Source organism: Cardiocondyla obscurior, linkage group LG04, assembly GCF_019399895.1.
Source record: "Cardiocondyla obscurior isolate alpha-2009 linkage group LG04, Cobs3.1, whole genome shotgun sequence".
Lineage (NCBI taxonomy): Eukaryota > Metazoa > Arthropoda > Insecta > Hymenoptera > Formicidae > Cardiocondyla > Cardiocondyla obscurior.
The window spans coordinates 6341266-6362684 of NC_091867.1; the positions used below are offsets into that span (position 1 = coordinate 6341266).

At 38.3% G+C, this 21419-nt stretch overlaps 3 protein-coding genes across 7 annotated transcripts; all 3 read left to right on the forward strand.

Moving 5' to 3' along the window:
- Positions 1-2064: 2064 nt before the first annotated feature.
- Gp150 (glycoprotein 150) lies at positions 2065-14719 on the forward strand. Of its 3 annotated transcripts, none has more exons than XM_070655290.1 (9): positions 2065-2333; positions 10100-10358; positions 10535-10866; positions 11182-11765; positions 11964-12306; positions 12386-12751; positions 12930-13103; positions 13169-13394; positions 13459-14719. In XM_070655290.1, the coding sequence occupies exons 2-9, from the start codon at positions 10113-10115 to the stop codon at positions 13855-13857; spliced, it is 2670 nt and encodes an 889-aa protein (XP_070511391.1). In that variant the 5' UTR covers positions 2065-2333; positions 10100-10112; the 3' UTR covers positions 13858-14719. The 3 variants fall into 3 exon arrangements, with proteins under 3 accessions (XP_070511391.1, XP_070511389.1, XP_070511390.1); XM_070655288.1 differs by lacking the exon at positions 2065-2333 and adding an exon at positions 2343-2496; XM_070655289.1 differs by lacking the exon at positions 2065-2333 and adding an exon at positions 9007-9079.
- Positions 14720-15258: 539 nt separating this feature from the next.
- On the forward strand, positions 15259-17920 carry LOC139101845 (probable hydroxyacid-oxoacid transhydrogenase, mitochondrial). The gene is made up of 8 exons (XM_070655309.1): positions 15259-15583; positions 15720-15828; positions 16010-16273; positions 16348-16580; positions 16643-16876; positions 17041-17203; positions 17334-17615; positions 17747-17920. Exons 1-8 carry the CDS (start codon positions 15531-15533, stop codon positions 17828-17830), a joined length of 1422 nt encoding a protein of 473 aa, XP_070511410.1. The 5' UTR covers positions 15259-15530; the 3' UTR covers positions 17831-17920.
- A 423-nt stretch (positions 17921-18343) lies between these two features.
- LOC139101844 (cytochrome P450 9e2-like) lies at positions 18344-21247 on the forward strand. Of its 3 annotated transcripts, none has more exons than XM_070655308.1 (3): positions 18344-18532; positions 18696-20806; positions 20868-21247. In XM_070655308.1, the coding sequence occupies exon 2, from the start codon at positions 19267-19269 to the stop codon at positions 20800-20802; it is 1536 nt and encodes a 511-aa protein (XP_070511409.1). In that variant the 5' UTR covers positions 18344-18532; positions 18696-19266; the 3' UTR covers positions 20803-20806; positions 20868-21247. The 3 variants fall into 3 exon arrangements, with proteins under 3 accessions (XP_070511409.1, XP_070511408.1, XP_070511407.1); XM_070655307.1 differs by having other exon boundaries at positions 18696-18820; positions 19041-21247; XM_070655306.1 differs by having other exon boundaries at positions 18696-21247.
- Positions 21248-21419: the final 172 nt, after the last annotated feature.

The window sequence follows — 21419 nt, forward strand, 5'->3', positions numbered from 1 at the left end:
CTGAAAAAAAAGTTATTTGAATTATACGAATATATAAATTTTTGGCATTTTATATATACCTCGAAGAACATCATCGTCGACTAAAGTGGTATGCACAAATATAACATCTTTTATCTGATAAGAGCCGTTGATTCGCGATAGCGTGTTTGAACTAGATAAAACCATTTTTTGGTTGCTGATGCAAGACAGAATCTACACTTACATTAGAGTTTCAAAGAAAACTCTTTGGGAAGTAACGTTTTTAAACGTTACACTTAAAGAAAAAATTTTGTTTCTCAATTTCTCTTCGTAATTATTCATTTTTCATCTTTTTTATCTGACAGTAAAGCATTCGTAAGATTATTTTACTGCGAGTATACAAAATAGCGGAAAATAGGAAGGAGTAATTAGTTCATTTCTCTGCTTTATCAAGGCATGATAGTCGTGAAGTTATATTGAAGACTGCTTTTAGTTGTTGTTTCAAATTCTGTTCGCGTTCAGTAGAGGACAGCATTCTCTGAAGAAATAAGTTTACAGATGTCTGTCGTGTCGACGGATAAATGTTTAATATTTAAGTAAAATTTATGATAAAAATATTTTTATTGAAATGTTTCACTGTTAAAACATTATACAAAATTATTTCAATGTTTCTTAATAAATCACGCCACTTATTAATTTTTATAAATTATTCAAATCAATTCAAAAAATTTATATAAAATTAAAAAAAAAAAAAAAATGTTATACACCAGATATGTATTTAAAAATACATAAAAATATAAATAACTACCTCGCTCGTGTAACTCCACTATTTTTATATCATTTTCCATCATTTCTTCAATATTTGAAAATTCACGTCTGTTATCTTCTTTTATCTTATTTAAAACGTTTATAAAAATCCTTTAAAAAAATTTTCCGACAATTTCACATTGACTAATATTGTTGAACGGCGCATCAGTTTATTTGCGATGACTGTGAAGTTATTATCTTATCTGGCCTATTTTAAGTTTACGTTACCGTAAATAAAGCTAGCTGCGCCCAAACAGCATGTTCGATTTGGGAATCTTCCTCGGTGAGTCTTGCCTTCCGAAAAAAGAAAAAAAAAAAAAAGAGAAAAACGCCGTTCATAAATTATTTGAAGAACTTTATTCTAATTGCGTGATGCAACGTGAGCTTCCTAGTTTAATGTCAATATTGTACCTTTCGGAATATTTGCCTACGCTTTCAACTTGGATTATTCTTGATTCTCTAAGATAACTTCGGTGTACTGTATTAGCTGCCGACAGATGGCAGATCAACAAATAATTTTTCGTATAGCGATGTTCGTTCTCAGTAGATAATTTTATAAAATATTAAATATTTATTTATTCTTAGGTTTATATATAAATTTTTAATTACAAATAATTATAAGTTTTGTAAATGAGCAAAAATGGCAATCAATATTTTTCGCACAATTATACGGTGTGCTTCTTTAATTAATAAATAAAAAAGAAAGCACGTGAATTTTTTTTATTTGAGAATAACATTTTTATTATCGTTTTTAATACGCAATTATCGGTATTTCTTACACTTTGATTTTCATTGGGCATTATAAGCAGCATAAAGCGCACGTCGCAACTTCTATTGTCTCTATCTTATCTTTACAACGTATTAAAAATATCGCGTTATCTGCGCCAATTTTATACTCTGTAACCATATAAGATGCATTATTCTACTTTTTTTTTTTTCCATGCACGATCATGCCCGTAATCGTCGTTCACGAGACATTTATTTCAAAATAAGTTCATTGACCCACATTTTCTAATCGATCAATGCCTTGTAATAACAGAGTGATTTAATTTTCGTATTTTCTTCAATCACGCAACTAATGTTCTTCCTGTCGATTTCATTTCACATCTCCCAGAAAACGCGCCCCAGAATTTCGAAATACATCTCGTATATGTATATATATATATTTATATATATATCTCCAATTATCTATCTCGCTGCCTCCGAAATCTGCCAATTAAAACACCAGTCGCCGTGCGTCGTTCGGTGCCGCAAACAGATTCTCGCGCGACCTGTTCGCCGTTCATTTACGCTCATTTCCGTCGTCCACGCACTTCCTTTCGGCTTTTGGTCTCTCACGTCGACACCCACGCAGTCGATCGACAGCCGCAACGCGTTCTCCAACGATCGGCCAGCGGTCCCGGCTTGCTCGCCTCGAGCTCTCTTGGTCCCAGGTGGCGTACCGGTGCTCACCTGCCAGCCAGCGCGTAATTTTTTACCTGCCGACCCTCCGTCGGATCGGGGACCAGCCGACCAATCGGCGTGTTCGACCCTGGGGCCCCACGCTCTACTCCAACTCCCGAGCAAAGGTACGCGGGGTACGCCTCGGCTGACTCGCTCAGCTCGAACTTAGTTCTGAAATTCCGCGCAATAAACGAGCGTGATTGTGTTCTGCTAGCGCGTACTGCGCCGCGTGATCGTGCCAGGGGATCGCGTTTCCTTCGGGACATCGGCAATAGCCCCGTGGACTAGGTGAGTGCTCACCATCGATAACGCGACACGCCTTCTGGTCTCGGCGCCTTGATCAGCAACGCGATCGGCAACGCGATCGGTCACCCAAGATGGCTCCGACTCCGCCGAAGGTTTCTGGACGGCGATTGCTGAGTGCAGAGAACGTTATCTTATCGTCGCGAGTCATATAATTGCGCTGCGTGATCGACGCTCATCAATTTCCTCACCGGAAACGTTTGGCGGAGTAATTGTTGGTTGACGGTGGTCCATTTCGTTGCGGGAAACTCCTCTGGTCTTCTCTCCTTATTAGGAACGTCAAAGCTTCCACTCGGTGCAAACTCGTGCCTTCCTTTTCGTCTTCATTCGCAATCGTTAGCGCTTCAGATAGATCCCTCGATCGCTGTTTGTTCGTTAAAGTCTCCTTGCATGCCGTTAACGCGTGCGTCAATAGAATGAAATACGTGTTCAAAGAATTCCTGAAGTCATCCGCCGCGTTTTTCTCCGGAATGGTTTCTTGGTGCACAAAAATCCGACGACTGACTATCGCGATTCTTGTATTCAGAATGCTTAAAAATTTATAAACATTAAAATACGACGAGCATGATAAAAGATTGAAACCTAGATTGGCGAAACTAGCTGGTGAAACTTTAAAAAGTTTCCTCGTACGGAGAGAGTGACGCGTTCTTATCTCTTTGCGTTTGGCGATTATAATAGCTATTCACATTATCGATGATAAATAAACGAATGATGAGTATATATATATACTGCACATCAATTTAATATGTATATAAATAGCCAAACAAAATAATAAGCGCAATATAATGTGCAAATTATACTTTGTTTAACAATTCTTTCGCAATAAAATATATTCCGTATCTAGGTAGATAACGCAGCGGAGCGATAAAAAGCCACTTGACGCTTTTAACGCGCGTTTCGTTCGCGCGAACAATCACATGGCTAAGCTAATGGCGCAATTTTCAAAGAATTGATTTTCCCACCGCATCTCTCTGCCGCGAGACCCGTGGAAAGTTTTTTTTTTTTTTTTTTTTTTTTTTTTGTGAAAGTCATTGAACGGTCGGCCGAAATTGTATCCCGCTCGCCGATTGACGTGGGCCCCTCGATCGTGCATAACGCCTAAAAATACGCGTGAGGTCAGGCCGTATAGTAACACGCGACATTCCGTTGGCAGTCAACAACTGAGCAGCGAGACGTGCGAGCCGAGTGACATGCGAATTTCTATGATATACACGCAATATGCGCGACGCAGGCGGCAACCAGGGAAATTCCGCGGCGCGTACTGGCGACGCGATATCTTCGCGACCGGAATTTGCATTCGACCGGCGGTATAGTTTCCAGGTCACGTTGGCGCGCGTCCGAAGGATGGAATCGGAAATAAGAATGACTCAAGTGCAGCTTTTTATTATTTTTTTTTTTCTTTCCTTCGATCGCGCAATTCCGCGGCGCGTGGAGTAGTTACGTTCTTCGAACCGGACGATTTCGAAGGAAGCGCGAATTTATGTAATTAAAGATGTTACGAAACGACTCATTAAGTGACACGGCGCGACACGGGCAAATGTGTTTCCGGATTTCTTAATGTCGCGTCGATATCTATTTTTTACATATTAATCAAGTTATATTAAAAATTAATCCATGATTTATTAAATAATAAACTCATCATTCGTTTACTTATTATCGATAATGTGAATAGCTATTATAATCGCTAAACGCAAGGATATATATTAATATTATTTTATTTATATTATAATGTATTGAAATAGGTATATTAAATATAATTTTTTTTTAATTAAAATAATGACGCGATCCAACCGCACTGTGGTTGAGGTGTCCTCGGAAGTTAATGTCAAAGGTCTTAGACGATATTCCCGGAAGATATCTCGGCTCGGTTCACGTACGGTGCAACTTAAAAAGGCAACGAACGTGCCTTCGATTCACCATGAACCGTTCGCCATTGAATCAGGACAATTTTCTCAATGGCACGTGATCGTGACGCAGTCGGGCTGCATAAGGATAATGACGATATTTTGAAGGCACGAAACCCAGCTTCTTTATGTTCTCTAATGATCCGTGAAGAGAGCAACGTCGCGTTACGGCAGAAAAACATCCGTAATAGTTCTTTCCTAACAAAACGCAGCACGAAATAATATATAATGCTGGAATCATGAAGGCGCCGCTTTTGTTCGATAAAAAAAAAAAAATTTTGTGACTCGGGGCGATATTAGTAAGTGAAGAAATAATAGGAAATAATAGGATTTCGTTATCAAGGTGTACTAATTGGAAAAGTACGTAAGTACAGATAACCAGATCGAACTGCAGATAACCAGACGGGGAGTTACTGCATCCTAAAATTATACAACTATAAAATGTGACAAAAATAAACGCGTTCGATTCTTATCGAAGCGCAATACAAATCGGCCAGACGAGGATTCGCTTAATAAAAAGACGCGCGCAGTTTTAGATATACTTTATGAAATCGCGCCGTTTCGAGTAACATTCGAGTTCCGCGCGGCATACGTGGGTGTCTTCGCATTTCAATCGCATAAAATGCGTGCGCGTTCCCCCAGCCTTGGTCGACGAGCGTTATTCACAAGCGAACAATCGTCCGCGTATCGGCCGGGCATATTGAGGTTTCGACGTGCAGCGGTATCGTCGATCGTTTCTCCTTTCTGCCGAATCACGAGGATCTCTAGGGTCAACGATGTGGATTGACCTCCGGCGAGCGGACGGCTGCCGAAGGAAAGCATTACCGCGAACTTCCTCGGCGCTGATGAGATATCGTCACGGCTGATGATTTCTAGGAATTAAGATTCCCGTGGTGGATTCTACGTAGCCCAATACGAGCGAGCGAGCTCCAGATGCGCGCAGGGCGAAACGAACGACGCCGATCGAACGACACGGATTCGAACCCTCGACGAACTTGGTCGCTGTGCGTACCTAGAATCGTTTCATCCAAGCTGGATCGAACGAAGACGATCCTCTCGCGGCGACTGCTTGCACGCAAAATTCTCGGAAACTCGTGAACAATCGTAGAAAAACAAAGAAGAACACGGTGTTAGCTTTGCGCGATTTGTGCGCGACGTCGCTTTCTAGAGAGAGTTCAGGGGAGTTCAAGAGAAATTTAAAAAAGTCTAAAATACGCAACCGCCTCGCCGCTTGCAGGCGCGTTTGTTAACCGTACGCTAAATTACGGGCGGCGCGGCCGGAGACAAAACAAATATACTCGTCGAGCGCAGAGTACGGGAGATAAATATACCGATAACGTAGTGAGATAAAACACAATATCTTTCGCGATAAAAGGGAAGTGCCAAACTCTTTTCTTAAGAACCAAAGAGCCTCGGGTAAAAGTCGGAGAATAAGATTTATTTAAGTGAAACGTTCGGTACGTGAAATTAAATTGTTTTAAACGTCGCGAGCGAAAGGAAAGTACTCGCTCGGCAATCTCCTCTAACGAGTAAAGCAATTTTATCCGTGAACGTTTGATGATGGAAACCGTACGTAATAATCAGCAATAATTATCACGACCGCTGGCTATGGGCGCTTGCGACGCTGGAATTTTATCAGTGTATAGAGTTTCTGGCGTGAAATCAAATTCCTCCGTCAATAAAAAATCGTTTAGCTATGCGGGCCGCAATCGGGAACTAATTGCTGTTACATCATTGATCGCTACAAATTTGTTTGAAAGCATATATGATCGAAATTGCAAACGGAGCGAAGGAGAAGTATTTTATCATTTAATTAGCGCGTGAAATTGTGAATAGCATTAGAGTTCTCGTTCTCGTGTTAGATTCCGAGCGGTCTGCGTTCACCACGACAAGACGAACGACAGAACGAACAGTGTAAATCTCATTTGGAAAGCAAGGTATGTTTCCTCGAGGACGCGTGTTTGCATCGTGCCGCAATCGTACATGCTCACGCACGTTCGACGGAATGTATTGGATTAAAGGCGTGAACATTAGGGTAAAAAAAAAAAAAAAAAAAAAAAAATATTCGACTGCGGAACGCTCACGGACATGCGCCGATATATATTTTCAGAGATGAAAATTTTTAAGCAAGTCGTTTGAAAAACTAAATCCGTAGATGTGTCTTCGAACTCGTCAAATGAAGTATTGTTATCCTACAGTTAACAGCCACTTTTAGAACGGGCTATTTATCCCTTTTTCATCAAAGTTTAACATCTTCTTGTTTTGAGAATGCTCCCTCATAATTTACCATGTAGATCCCATTGACATTACGTCTACAAGATCGGTCTAGTGAGGTGACCCGCTGCGTTACTCGAAAATATCAAGATTAGTCGGATCTCTTTCGAATCAGGTTGGCTCCTCGCTTCCCCGTATCCGACGGCAATTTGGGACTGCAGGGAGGAGCCGGCTCAGCCGGCCACCTGCTCCGTTACGAAGAGGGCAATTCTACCTGACTGAAATCCCAAAGCGAGTTATCTTTAAAAGATCGAACAAAGACTCCAGATGGAGACTCGCGGGGCCTATATTTGGCTCCCGTCTCTTAAATTCACGCGTAAACGCGTATATTTGTTCACCTCGTATTTCGGCCTTCCTCCAGATACATTCCACGATCGCGTCGATCCTTTCAAGACGCTTCCTTAGTCCAACAAAGAAACCCCTATGTGACAGTGAAAGGAACGAAAATTTCCATGGGGACTTGGAACCGTTTTCTGAAAGTCTCCTTTCAGTCGGTCTCAATGGAACGCATCACGAAGTAAGCAAAACGATGAGAAATCGCTCCGTTGGTGGACGTCAGAGCCCAAACCTAATTCACTTGATTTATCGAGAAGCGATGAACCGACTTGAGCGACTGATGGCGAATTGGAACGACATTCCAAAGATAAACTTCAGTTCTGTCCTCCACTCAATCGTAATTTGATATTTAAAAATTTAAAAAAAAAAAAAAAAAAAAAATTCTACGAGGCGTATTAATAAGTTATCGTGATTAGTTGTAGCTTATGTTGTCGCGAAATAAATAAGGCGTCAGACAAGATAACTTCATCGGGATCAAATGGCGAAAAACATTTCGCGTGACTGTTTTCAAAGGGATCATGTTGATTGCAGATTCTTCCGGAAATATAATTAACTAACAATCTTAATAATATTAATTATCCGCTTCCTGCTGAGATAAAAATAATATCTCGTTTGTTGCCTCGATTGAGATTCCAGCGTTATTTAACAGTTGAGAGCTTCTCGGGATTAGCCTACGTTCTGACGTACAAAAATAATTGGCCGATTTCAATATTTGCAAGTCGTCGCGGCATTTTTACTGCATACCGATGCGCTTTTTACGTCGGAGGTAGGCGTCGTTGATAACTATACCCCGCGCTCTTTGTTTTCGCTTCTCGCGGCCGAAGCCCGCGCCAGGAAATTGTTTACACGAGAGACCGCGAGAATGACACACGATTTTCGCAAAATAATTCGCGTAAATCTCGCTCTGAGAACGAACGCGCGATTCGTTTCTGCCGAGGTGGATTAGCTCGGGAACGAAATGCAGCGCAAATAAAATCGTTCAATATATGTGAACGATTTTAGAATTGATTTTAAAACGCGCATGGCGAGAGAGTAGTGTTTAAAATCACGATTGATAAAAACGCTCGAAAAATCGATCTTCGTACTTAAGCCCGTGTCACACAACCCTCGATAAAGAATACGTGACTGATAAATGTGTACACTGATGGACGCTTAATATAACACAGTGTAAGCGGTCGCTATGCAATCGCCACACAAAGAAGTAACGACGTTCGAGCTTCAGCGCCTGAAAAAAAAAAAAAACTTATATTTTATGATTAGAAATCTTGTCGTGGGCTATTAAAAAAGGAAAACTCAAAGTTCCTCAATTGTCTCCTCGTTTCGATTGTACGCGATAACATTTTATTCTAGCTAATCGACTCTCGAGACAATAATCTCCCTTCACATCGGTTACGAAGTTGTTCGTCCCACGTTTACGGCCAAATACGTTCACAACCGGTGCAAACGGGTTTCCTGGTTGTTTGTGTAACATTTGAGCATCGTTATGTACAAACATTATAAGAATCGCCGTGATGAAATAATCCCGTAAATTAATTCTATTAATAATTCCGTTAATAATTATTTACGATTATATCCACCTAATTAATACTCAATAGCACGAGACAGCGAGATCGTAAAAACATGTTACAAAAAAAAAAAAAATGACACAATATCTTCTTGTTTGATGACGTTTTACACACAAAAAAAAAACTTCCTTATGCTTCTGATTACCACTTTACGTAACAATACGCGATGCGTATGCTGTACGTTAATAATTTTTTCGCGAAAAGTGCTTTTCACCTTTTAACGTCTCTAGTTTCTGGCATTTAAACTGCAGTCAGTGCCTTTGTTTCATCCCCATTTGTCGAAAGGTCCGTACCGGTCACATGTGCACCAGAAGTCACTCCAGTCTGCGGACCGTCACGGTTATCTAACGTCAGCCTCTCTAGGTGGGGCACTAACGTAGCACAGTAACGTGAACAACGTTGCACCGAGTGCAACCTAATTTGTTGAAACCCTCGTTTGAGTCGTTCCTTGGCTTTTGTGACTGCCTAGCTGTTAGTACGTGTTTATTTGTAAGAAATTTTCAATTTACAACTGCATCTCGCATTACTCGTTCTTTGTTCTAAAAATTAATTTTCCTCGCTAGCGGAATAAGACTTTAAATTGCCTTTCGATAATTCGTAACAGCTCGTTACACGATTTTTTTCGAGGTTCTTAAGCATCATCGAGATAAAAGTACACCTTTGGAAATTCGATGAAGTCCCGAAGATCGAAAAAGTTTTAAAACGAGTCGCAATGTGTAAAACAAAAATTGGCATTTGCGTCAATAAAAAGTAACGCAGTTAGGTTTCGGTTTTTGCGTCTACGAAGATGTTTTAAAATAATACATCCGGTTGGATGGAAGAAACCTTAGCGCAACGGTTGAAGGTACTCCGGAAGAAGTTTGCTCTTGTTTCTTTGCAGACCGCAGGAGTTTCCGTTCTTGCACTTGATTGCACCAACACGAACGTAACGTCTTAACGAACATTCCGATCTCTTGAGAACTTCGATAAAGATTTGTAACGAATCTTAATGACGAGACAGTTGACGGTATTACGAACCGACGTGCATAAAAAATCAAATAATTAACGTAGAAAACAGTGGAGATAAAAATCATATTTTATTAATGTTTAATAAATTAAAATTCCATTTTTAATATTTAACGAATTAAAATGCAAATACGTATAATTTTTTATATGAAAATATATTTATTAAATTATCCACTTTAATAGCAAATACGTTTTAAAAAGTTCAACAGAACAATATTTGCTTTGTGGAGTAAATTGGTCAGCAGACGTTATTTGAGAACGGACGTGAAAAAGTCTCATGTTACAGAGAGCATCTCAGATGCACTTTCATTGGAATAATTCAAAAAATTTTAAAGACCGTGCTAAGGAAGAACTTTATTCACTTTATTTTTTAAGGAACAAAAGAAATTAATTAACAGTTCTCATAAGTTTTAATTTTAAAGCGCAAAAATCTTTCTGTAACACGAAAAACATCGCATGTAAAGTATCTTTTTCGATTTATTAACGACTAATTATTATTTTTAGAATAAGCCGCAACATGGAGATTCCAGCAGCTTGGCTGCTGACCATCTTCTTGGCAATTACTGGCATTACAATCGACGCAGTGCCTACGCCAACAACTTCTCGTACCACGGAAGTTGAAAATGCAACGATTGTCGAAACCAGTACGACCTCGAAAGGCAACTTCATAGATTATGCCAGACCCTTCACGAATATGAAGGACATACTGATGCAAGAAATCCAGACTTTGGATAAAGACACTTTAGACAAAGACGATGCCAAGGTAAGTACAAATTTTTTTACAATTATATTGCATTTATTTATTTATAAAGCTGCATAATGATATCTCCTCAATATTTACGGATAATCATTTTCTATTACTTGCATCGATATATATGTAAAAAAAAAATAATTAAAATTTTTATTTTCGTCTAATTACTTAAAAAAAAAATTAATCAGGTTCAGGAAGAGGTAGCGAAGACTTTCAAAGCCGAGGCACAGAGAGGTATGAATCAAATAAAGACGACTTCGAAGCCGAACAAAGTTCTCAAGTCAAATTCACTTCTGAGCGAATATGAGAAGTTGAAGAAACTCGGCTCATACGACGACGATAATCTCGGCGACGAAGAAAATGACAACGAGAACGAGAACGAGGACGAGGACGACTTCAGTGATGAAGAATATGAGGATGAGGATTTGTTGCCAGATGTTGATGATGATGAAGAAGTTATGACAGAGTGCCCTGATTATTGCAAATGCGCTGGGCAATACGCGGCTGCAACAACTGCAACGTATGTTTCTAATCAGATCATTATATAACTGAATAATATCGTGATATTGATTTTAAAAAATAGATAAAGAGCTCGCGAATGGTCCCATCTTGCTTAGAACGTAATAATGTAACATACTTTCAAAATATTAATGAAAAAAACAAATAATTTTTATTGTAGAGCTGTACGCGTAAATTTCGAAGATATATGCTTTTAAACAAAATAATTTAAAAATATGTAAATTGTAATAATTATGTCTTAAAACGTAATTACTTTTTTATATTAATTTTCACCATTCATTATTGTTAGTTTTTTTTTTTAATATATTATTCACAGGTGCACCAAATTGACGAACGAGCAGTCCTTTGGGTCCAGTATCGCTCACTTACGTATTGAAAATGCTGGCGAGATACAATTAGGACCGAACGCCCTGCGGGCACGCGGTCTTCAGCAATTAGAATCCATCACTATCGTCGACACGCGCATAGTCGAACTGGATCGCACAGCCTTCAATGGTATCACGTACCTGTTTGCCGTGAACTTGACACGCAACGGTCTGCAGGACATCCACCCGAACACCTTCCAGAACAACACGCAGCTCAGCCTGTTGACAATCGCTGGTAATCCGCTTAAGCACATGCACGACTCGAGGCCGACAAAGCATTACTTGCTGCACGCGCCGTCAATCACTGATTTTGACTTCTCAAACAATGGGATATCGCGGCTGAAGCGCACCGCCTTTTCCAAAATGCACAGCCTCAACTTTATCAATTTGCGCGGAAACCGGCTGAGAGAGATCGACAGCACGATCTTCGACTCGCTGGACCAGCTTATGGAGGTGGATCTCTCGGACAATATGCTGAACGAAATCCCAATTGACTTGTTTGTCGACAAATACGTGCAAATTCTTCGTGTTCCAGGTAAGATTAATACTAACTAGAATAAAGTAGAAATAGTAAGAGTAACACACCAATAAATAAATTAAAAATTAGGTTAGAAAATTCGATTTTTACGGTTTAGAAATTAATTCTCAGCAAACATAGAATATTACCGCGATATTATTGCATAATTATATGTTTCTTGATTTGATACAAGAAAGATTACTATACATTTTTTAGGAAACAACCTGTCGACATTAGCCACCATAAGTTCCTCGAAATTGACGATGCTTAACGCCTCCAGAAACAAGATCAGAGCGCTCGGCAAAGAAGATCTTGAGGGCGTTCCGTTGTTGGATCAGTTATACGTCAAATCGAACAACATGAAGAGAATCCACCAGCACGCTTTTAGTAAACTCGATCAGTTACAGTACCTGGATATCAGTGATAATAAGTTGTCTTCGTTGACCGAGCATCATTTCAAATCTAATCCAAGATTGCAGGTTTTGCTAATGAACGACAATCCTGCTTTGCAAGTTTTACCGGTTTTCAAAACATACGATCTGGAACATAATACATTCAGGTAAATAGATTAACTTTGCTTCTTGCTTTCGTCGTTCAAGTAAATTAAATTATGTTCTGTAATCGTCGTTGTTTGACAGCACCATCCGATTCGAGTGCGCGAATTGTGGTCTGGAAAGCATCAAGCCCGGCACGTTCGACGAAATGCCGGCGTTGACTCGGCTTAAGCTCGCAAAGAACCGTCTGACTAGCTTGCCCGATGGACTTCTAGATAATCTTTCATCTCTTCGAGAATTGGATTTATCCAACAATATTTTTACTTCTATCTCACCGAACATGTTCCGCGGTGCCGTTTCTTTGAGTAAAATCAATCTCGCTCGTAACCCGTTGAGAACATTGCAAGTTACGCCGTTCTTAAGCACTCCTGGGCTTCGCAAGCTGGATGTAAGTCAATGCAACCTTGAGCGCGTTTGGAGCGAAGCAAGAGTCCCGTTGAAAAGTCTTGGGTAAGAAATCTGCAAAGATTAATTTACTTAATAAATAATTAATTAATTTTTTTTAAAGGTAACTGATTTTGTTAATGCACAAAGTTACGTGTTAAAAGTGAAACGTTGACAGCTAGCGTCAAAATATTGCGATAATCAACGAATTCACCGATTAATATATGTTACATTTTTTGTTTAGATACTTGTCGGTTCATAGTAATCTTCTACGGCGGATTACAGTCGAGGAACTGAAGGCCACGCCAAATCTCGTCAGTCTAGACATGTCGCACAACCCTCTGAATTGTGACTCTGAATTCACTGAAGCTGTGCAATGGCTCACCGATCATGGCGTTGCACCAACGGAAGTACATGAGTAAGTAATCGAGCTAAACATGTTACATAGAAATTCTATCTCTTAAATATTTGAAATTTTTATAGACTTGCTAGTGATAAGTTTGACGATATCGAAGATATCGATAACACGGACTTGATGGACGTCGGCCAGTGGACGGACTTGGCGAAGGTAGTTTGCGATGGACTCAACGACGGTCCGCCATCCAGAGAATTCCCTGGCAAAGGCTCGCATCACAAAGACATTCTTTTAGATCTTGATATAGTAGACGATGCTGATCCTCTGTTGAAAAACGAACTTGATAACGATGAGGTAAGGCGGTAATAAATAATGGTTTTTTAAATAAGTTTTAATTAACGTCGGATGCTTTTCACAGAAACTAAATGTCGATCACGGCATGCAACACATTGATGAGCCGAGACTCATGGAAGATCAAGAGTACGACGAAGACTTCGCAATTACAACAGAATATCACACTTGGTACAATCTGAGACCCGGCTTCAAAATCTGGCTGGTTTCCGGCACCGTTTTGTCCGTGCTGGTAGTCTTCCTGTTAGTGGCGCGTATCGCCTGCTGTTTAGCGAATAAACGCGGACGGGGTCCTGTAATCAGGCCACCTTTAATCCTTCGTCCCGGTCTGGTGGACAATAAGAACTGCGGCTTAGTATATAAACCTCTACAAGAGGAAATAGCCACGCCTCACATGCCGAAACGTGGCAGCTTCTACTCGAGCAGCACCTTCCATTACGATAAAATCGTACCGGAGAGTGTATAAACCGAATCGTTTCACGATTAATTAAATAACCAATTAAGAGATGATTGGCCCATGCGATTGATCGTGAACAGTGGGCTGTCGAAGATCATCTTGTTCCGTTCTAGCGGATTAAAAAGAGTTTTTTAGACTGTTATTGGGTGAACGACGAAGCCGCTAAGGATAATTAAGCTCTTTCAGTTAATTTATCCATACATATAATCTAATGCGATATACATAATTTTTTTGACAAGTCGTTGTATATACATTATTTTTATTAAAAAAATATAATATTTAAATTAACATTCTACAAACAGATACGATTGATTAAAAATGTTTTTTTCTAGGCTTTGTCGTGTTCTCAAAGTTTGCATAAAACACGTGATGAAGAAGCGTTTATTGTTACTATTAACCCGAAGACGCCTGACAGAAGTAAAATAACGAATACTTACGATATATTAAATATACAAATCGCAGTACTGTGTTACAACCACATATAATCATATATCTGTTTTTGTAAGGAATAATGAAGAGTTATGTTATTTTTTACAGAAAGTAGAGACCACAGAAAATTATTACAAAGTACTTATTATTTATAAGCCCGAAGCTTATGTAACAGCTTTATTTTTAGGCAGCGTGTTTGGAAGCGTAATACAAGCAGAAAACAGTACTCTATTTGGAAACATATTTAATCGAATGATACATATATAATCATTTTTAATTAATGCCATCTTTCAGTTAGATTCGAAAATTTAATTACATCGAAGTTAATATTACGTTGTGTCGCTGCGTAGACCCTATTATGCTATTATATATACATAAATATATATGCTGTAAATAATAAATATTGTTTTAATAAAACTTTAATTAGAATTATAAGTTGAAATAGAGATCTTGTCAATTGTGCCACGAGAGAAGCATTTACGAAACGCAAGAGGAAATATTGGAAAAGATCACTGCGACTTGAAGAAAATAATACTTTGTTTGTTATATTTTTACAAGTGATTAATATCTAATCGTGGTTCAGTGTGGAAATAAATTATGTGCAACAGTTAGTACGCTTATAAAGATAAGTGACGTAAATCTGAGCCAACTCGATTGAATATATAACTTCTATCATAACAAGACCCGATGCAATAAACGTATACGGAATAAATAAAGTCGATTAAAATCAGATCAAATCGCGTAACAAATCGTATAACAAACAACTTTTTGCATTACGCTATATTAAAAATAATAGAAATATTAAATTGTTGTTATAAGATTGTAGAAATTATAAGACAATTGTAACGGGTTTAAAAACTTAATTAAATAAATTCTAAAAGTCTTGCACGGTGTTCTTAAAATTGATTTCTTGGAACATTACATAAATGCTTAAACATATTTATTTATTTTTTTGCAGCAACAGGCAGCATTGGACATAGCTTAGGAAAGTCAATTGGTACAGTCCTGTTCACGTATGTGCACAAACACATGGATGATATAATCATCTCATCAAAAGTCTAACTGGTAAACATGTGTGGTAAAAAAGAGGGAGTACGAACTGGTTGTCGTTGCGGTATCAGTTGGGAGTGAAGCACGAGAGTTTGTCAAGAACGTAACTCCGTCACATTTTAATCGAGAGATCTACCAAAATTTTCTCCAACTAACACTACTTTACTACTTTCTTCGCACGATTGTCGCTAAAGGCATTTAAAATGCTGCCCAGACGTCGAGTTGTTGATCTCTTGCAAGTCATCTCGTCCCAGTCGTAAGTAAAACTTTTCTTTAAAAAAAGAAACAATACGTTAGTGATTGAAGCAGACAAATTTTAAAGTTATTTTAATTCCGCGTGTTGTATGCACATATAAACTTTATATTTAAATTTCAATTGTATGAATTTTTAGATGCAGGTGTCCAGCACATGGAAATCCGGGAGCAAGCAGCATACGAGATCATGGGAAAGCTTGGAGCACCGCAGTAAACGTCACAACTGACAAGGATTATGCTTTCGAGGTATGTTACATTGCACTCGGCAAACATTACAAAATTACAACGACATTGCAGCCCTATGATCGAAATAGTGCCGCAATATTCTATGTTTGCCGGGTAATATACCGAATGTAAATCTCCTATCGCAAGAAATAATAATCAATAATAGTAACAATCTGTTGAATTTATGTTACGTTAATTTTAGATGGCTTGTTCTACGGTGCGATATGGAATAGGAGTAACGAGAGAGTTGGGAATGGACATACAAAATTTGGGAGCGAAGAAAACATGTCTAATGACAGATCCGAATTTGGTGAATCTGGCCCCGGTAAAAACTGCCGTTAACAGTCTGTCCAAATACGGGATTCATTTCGAAATATATGATAAAGTACGCGTAGAGCCAACTGAGCAAAGCTTGCAAGATTCGATCGAGTTCGCCAAGCGTGGAAATTTCGACGCTTTTATAGCGGTATGTGAACAACAAATGAGATAAGTGTTATTAAAAAAAAAGAGAATGTTAATACAACTGCGATCTTCTTACAGGTTGGCGGTGGTTCCGTAATGGATACCTGCAAAGCGGCAAATCTGTACAGTTGCGATCCGGGCGCCGACTTTTTGGATTACGTAAACGCGCCAATCGGGAAAGGCAAACCGATTCGGGTGCCTTTAAAACCGCTCGTTGCCGTACCGACAACCTCCGGTACCGGTTCCGAGACAACCGGAGTGTCCATCTTCGATTATCGGCCGCTTAAAGCTAAAACCGGGATTGCAAACAGGTAACGCTATACATATTATTCGATAAAAAAATAGTATCGTTAATTCTTCTAATTTCTCGTAGGTCTTTACGTCCGACGTTGGGAATCATCGACCCTGAGCATACTCTAACTTTACCGGAGAGAGTATGCGCCTACTCCGGTTTCGACGTGCTCTGCCACGCTCTTGAATCTTTCACGGCGATACCTTACACGGAGAGAACCCCATGCCCGCCGAATCCAATTCTGAGACCGGCTTACCAAGGCAGCAACCCTATCAGCGACGTGTGGGCACGATATGCTCTTCAAGTCATGCGCAAGTAATTAATTAATCAGTTTCTTACATAAAAAGTCTCTCCAATATATATTCGCGTACAATTCTCGCGATTAAAAAAAAATATATTTTATGTACTTTTTCTCTAAAATTTATTTTGTGAAAATTATGAATAAATAGTGCTTGAAATTAATAATTGATGTTTTCTAGATACTTCAAACGAGCAGTTTATAATCAAGACGATCTAGAAGCGAGGAGTCATATGCATTTAGCAAGCACAATGGCAGGCGTTGGTTTCGGAAATGCTGGTGTGCATCTTTGTCATGGACTTTCGTATCCTATCAGCGGGAACGTTCGAAGTTTCCAACCGAAAGTAATTACAAACTGTTTATATATTTTTTTTTTATTAATTTTTTTTAATTACATTAACTACTTCTTGCTGTTTATTAAATTAATTATTTGAAACCCTTTGATGTTTTTATGGAATCGTTGTTTTATTTAAGGGATACAGCAAAGATCATCCTATAGTTCCTCACGGTTTATCCGTGGTGATATCTGCGCCGGCTGTGTTTTCCTTTACCGGAAGCGCCTGTCCAGAGAGACACTTGGAAGCTGCAGAACTTCTAGGTGCGGATGTCAAAAATGCCAAGAAAGCTGACGCGGGTAAAATTTTGGCTGATACTGTGAAAGAATACATGTGTGTTATGAGAGTCGAAAACGGCTTGACAGAACTCGGTTTTAAGAAAGAAGACATTCCTACGTTAGTCCAAGGCACTTTACCTCAGGTTTGTAACACTCTATTTATTTCTTTTCAAATAAAAAGGTGAATAATGTAACTAATATAAAATGTAGAATAATAATTAACATATATTTTTTTTAAAGTGTATGTTAAAAATTTCTTCTTTTTTTTTTTAAGCATCGTATCACAAAACTGGCTCCACGTGAACAATCTGAAGAAGATCTTGCGCAATTATTCGAAAATTCATTTAGCATTTATTAATAGTAATTCAAAGTTTACTGAATTAAATGTACATACAATAGTAATAAGCAGAAAGTTTTTTTATACAATAAATAATAGAATTTATAAGAATTAGGCGTCACAAATTACGATTGAATTGACATTTATTCTTGCGGTATAAAGTAAGTTAAACGAAAAAATTAATTGGCATCGCAAAAAAGCGGCAACACTCTGGTAAGAATTACATAAAGTTTTGCGGCAAATTTTATGCCAATTATTATTTGATAAAATTTCATTAGAAATTTACTAATTTTTTATCTCTTTTTTAACTTTTAAATTGATTGTATAGATAATTGTTAAGTAAGACTAAAGTCAGAATAAAATTATGGCAATTGTAGAAATAAATGGATTTGGAAGAATAGGAAGAATGTGCCTTCGCGCTTGTCAACTTATATAAAATTAAATTATTGTATTTGATTATATTAACAATAAGTGCGATTCTCATTTATGTCGCTGAAAGCATTTCTGATTTTTTAAACGGTGTTTTAGGGTCAATAAGCCGACGACGTACGATGAAGTGAAAGAGAGAATGAGAGAAGCAGCCGAAGGACAGTTAAAAGATGTTCTGGGATACATGGAAGACGATTGCGTATCGTCGGATTTTAACCATACGACTTATTCTTGCGTGTTCGACGCTAAAGCAGGCATTCCGCAGATTAGCACTTTCAACAAGATCGTCGCTTGGTAATATACCTATCATGAAACTTGATTTATAAAAAAAAAAAAACAATTTAAAACATGTTGCTTATACCTATAATTATTACCATATATAATCAAACGAGTCAAAGATGTAATTTCTTTAATCGTGCAGTCATAAACTCTATCTTGAAATCTTTTATCTTTCCAGGTACGACAATGAATATGGTTATGCTTATCGCATAAGCGATTTACTTCAATACATGTATAACCGATTCCAATAATATTCCTGCGCAAGTTCCTGCACATAACGACGATTAAGAACAAGCTATTTAAGTAAGTACGTAAAGGGTTGACTTCGCTCTTGCATTCTGTTTTATATATTTACTTGTTCATTAATTCTATTTATAATTCTTGACCGTACAACATAAAACTTTAAAAAAATTATTTTTTAATCTCAATATATTTCAATATATTAATACTTTAATTTAATATAGACTTACTGTACTAATTTAAAATATACATTGACTAAACGTCTAGTAACTATTTTTATTAGTCAACAGAAAGGAGCTGAAAGTCGGCAATACAACGCAACAGCAAACGCGAAATTAAATTGATCGTTTTATCTCACACTTTACAACGCTGATATGATATCACGTGTATATATGTAGTTATATATGTATATATGTAGTATATATGTAGCTTAGAACGACTCTACATTTATACCGTTCCACGGCATACACGGCGCAGTATCTCGCAGTTTGTTGTTCAATTACATCACAATGGCTGCGACATTCGTATTACTATTAACGACTGTCATCATCCTCGGTGTTCTCGCGTTTCTTCGTAGCTGTTACAATTTGTACACCTACTGGAAAAAAAAGGGTTTGCCTTATCTGCCAAATTCACTGGAGTCTTTCCTGATCAATTGGAAACTGAGCTTGGGCTACATCTCTTTCACCGATTTTAGTGATTACCAATACTATAAATTTCCAAATGCAAGATACGTCGGTACCCTGGACTTTGGCGTTCCTTCCATTTTTCTACGCGATCCGGAACTGATCAAAGACATCATGGTGAAGGACTTCGAGTACTTCCCAGATCACCGTGCCTTCGTTGACGAAACTGTAGAACCGTTGTTCGGTAAGAACGTCTTCTCCTTGCGCGGTGATCGTTGGAAAGAGATGAGAAACACTCTGAGCCCTACTTTCACCGCAAGCAAGATGAAATTCATGTTTGAATTGGTATCGAAATGCTCACATAACTTCATCAACTATCTGGTTGAGCATCCGGAGCTTTGTCACGAGATGGATACGAAGGAGGTTTTCAGGCGGTACACCAACGACGTAATCGCTACAACGGCCTTTGGCATAAGTATCAATTCCATGAAACATCGCGACAACGAGTTTTATGTAAGAGGAGTAAAGGCTAGCAAATTTAGCAGCGGGCTGTTCGCGACGATTAAATTCGTACTGTTCCAATATCCACGGGTCGCGAAATTATTGAATTTATCTTTCTTCCCACCAGGCACGGCAAAGTTCTTCAAGAACGTCGTGCAGGAGACTATTAAAACGCGGCAGGAGAAGAATATCGTCAGACCAGACATGATACACTTATTGATGCAAGCTCAAGACAAAGAGAACGGTACCACTTCGCATAAAATGACACTGGACGACATCGTTTCGCAGGCGTTCTCCTTCTTCTTCGCCGGATTCGATACGTCGTCGACCCTGATGTGCTTTGCCGCTCACGAATTGGCAGTCAATCAAGATATACAAGATCGTCTGCGCAAGGAAGTAGAACAGCATCTCGCCGAAGGAAACGGTGAGATCTCTTACGAGGCGCTGTCAAAAATGATTTATATGGACATGGTGATATCCGAAACTCTTAGAAAGTATCCACCAGTAATCATGCTCGACAGACTTTGCGTTAAGAAATACGAACTACCGCCGGCCCAACCGGGTAGCAAAAGTGTCATCGTCGAGCCCAACCATATACTAGCCTTGCCCGTTTATTCCTTACAACACGATCCGAAATATTTTCCAAATCCAGAGAAGTTTGACCCGGAAAGATTCAGCGACGAGAACAAGGACAAGATTGTGCCCTGTACCTATTTACCGTTTGGCCACGGGCCTAGAAAATGCATCGGCAACCGATTCGTGCTGATGGAAGCCAAGATTCTATTAGCTCATCTTTTGCAAAAGTTTACTTTGAAGACTATAGAGAAAACTATCGAGCCGGTTGTATACACTAAAAAAGAATTTTCACTGACACCCATTGGCGGATTCTGGATTGGTTTGGAAAAGAGAGAAATATAAAAATGTATAATATAATTGTAATCATAAAAATATTATCGCATTTAAAAAATATTACTTTCTTTCAGGACTGGTTAAAATACAAGACGAGATAAAAATAATACGTTATCACATCATCTGTCAATGTACATTGAATAATTAGTTTCACTAATGACGTTATTGGCTGTTTATTAAACTGTCGAGTCTACTCGACGTTAATATCTAATTTCTTATATATAATTTCAATTAGTCATTCAATAGTACAATAGAAATGACAAAGATGATATCGTCAACAGCGTTTTTTTATTGTTTTATCATTGATATCGTTTTATCATTAATATTATTGATAACACGCTTGAGTGTTTTTATCGTTTTATATAAAAATGAAAATTGTTTGCACAATTTTATATATTTTATATTTAAGAAAAATGTTTTTGCAATTAATTAAAGTTATTCGTTTTAGCTCAAATTTATTAAATCCACAAATATTTTAAATTCTGATGTGTGAAATAATATCTTAGAAATATAATGCTTCCCTAAATGTAGAAAATTTTTCTACAATTCTTTGGAAAATCTCTTGTACTAAATTAAAACTTGCCAAGGCAAATTCACATTCAGTTTGAAATTTCGCGCTGGTCAAC

What these genes read in the sequence shown, in the direction of transcription:
- Gp150 (XM_070655290.1), top strand. Translation starts at nt 10,113, where the DNA reads ATGGAGATTCCAGCAGCTTGGCTGCTGACCATCTTCTTGGCAATTACT. An exon ending in GCAAATTCTTCGTGTTCCAG is followed by an intron (nt 11,766 to 11,963) that starts GTAAGATTAATA and finishes TACATTTTTTAG; the next exon opens with GAAACAACCTGTCGACATTA. An exon ending in GCACCAACGGAAGTACATGA is followed by an intron (nt 13,104 to 13,168) that starts GTAAGTAATCGA and finishes AAATTTTTATAG; the next exon opens with ACTTGCTAGTGATAAGTTTG.
- LOC139101845 (XM_070655309.1), top strand. Translation starts at nt 15,531, where the DNA reads ATGCTGCCCAGACGTCGAGTTGTTGATCTCTTGCAAGTCATCTCGTCC. An exon ending in CAAGTCATCTCGTCCCAGTC is followed by an intron (nt 15,584 to 15,719) that starts GTAAGTAAAACT and finishes ATGAATTTTTAG; the next exon opens with ATGCAGGTGTCCAGCACATG. An exon ending in AAAACCGGGATTGCAAACAG is followed by an intron (nt 16,581 to 16,642) that starts GTAACGCTATAC and finishes AATTTCTCGTAG; the next exon opens with GTCTTTACGTCCGACGTTGG.
- LOC139101844 (XM_070655306.1), top strand. Translation starts at nt 19,267, where the DNA reads ATGGCTGCGACATTCGTATTACTATTAACGACTGTCATCATCCTCGGT.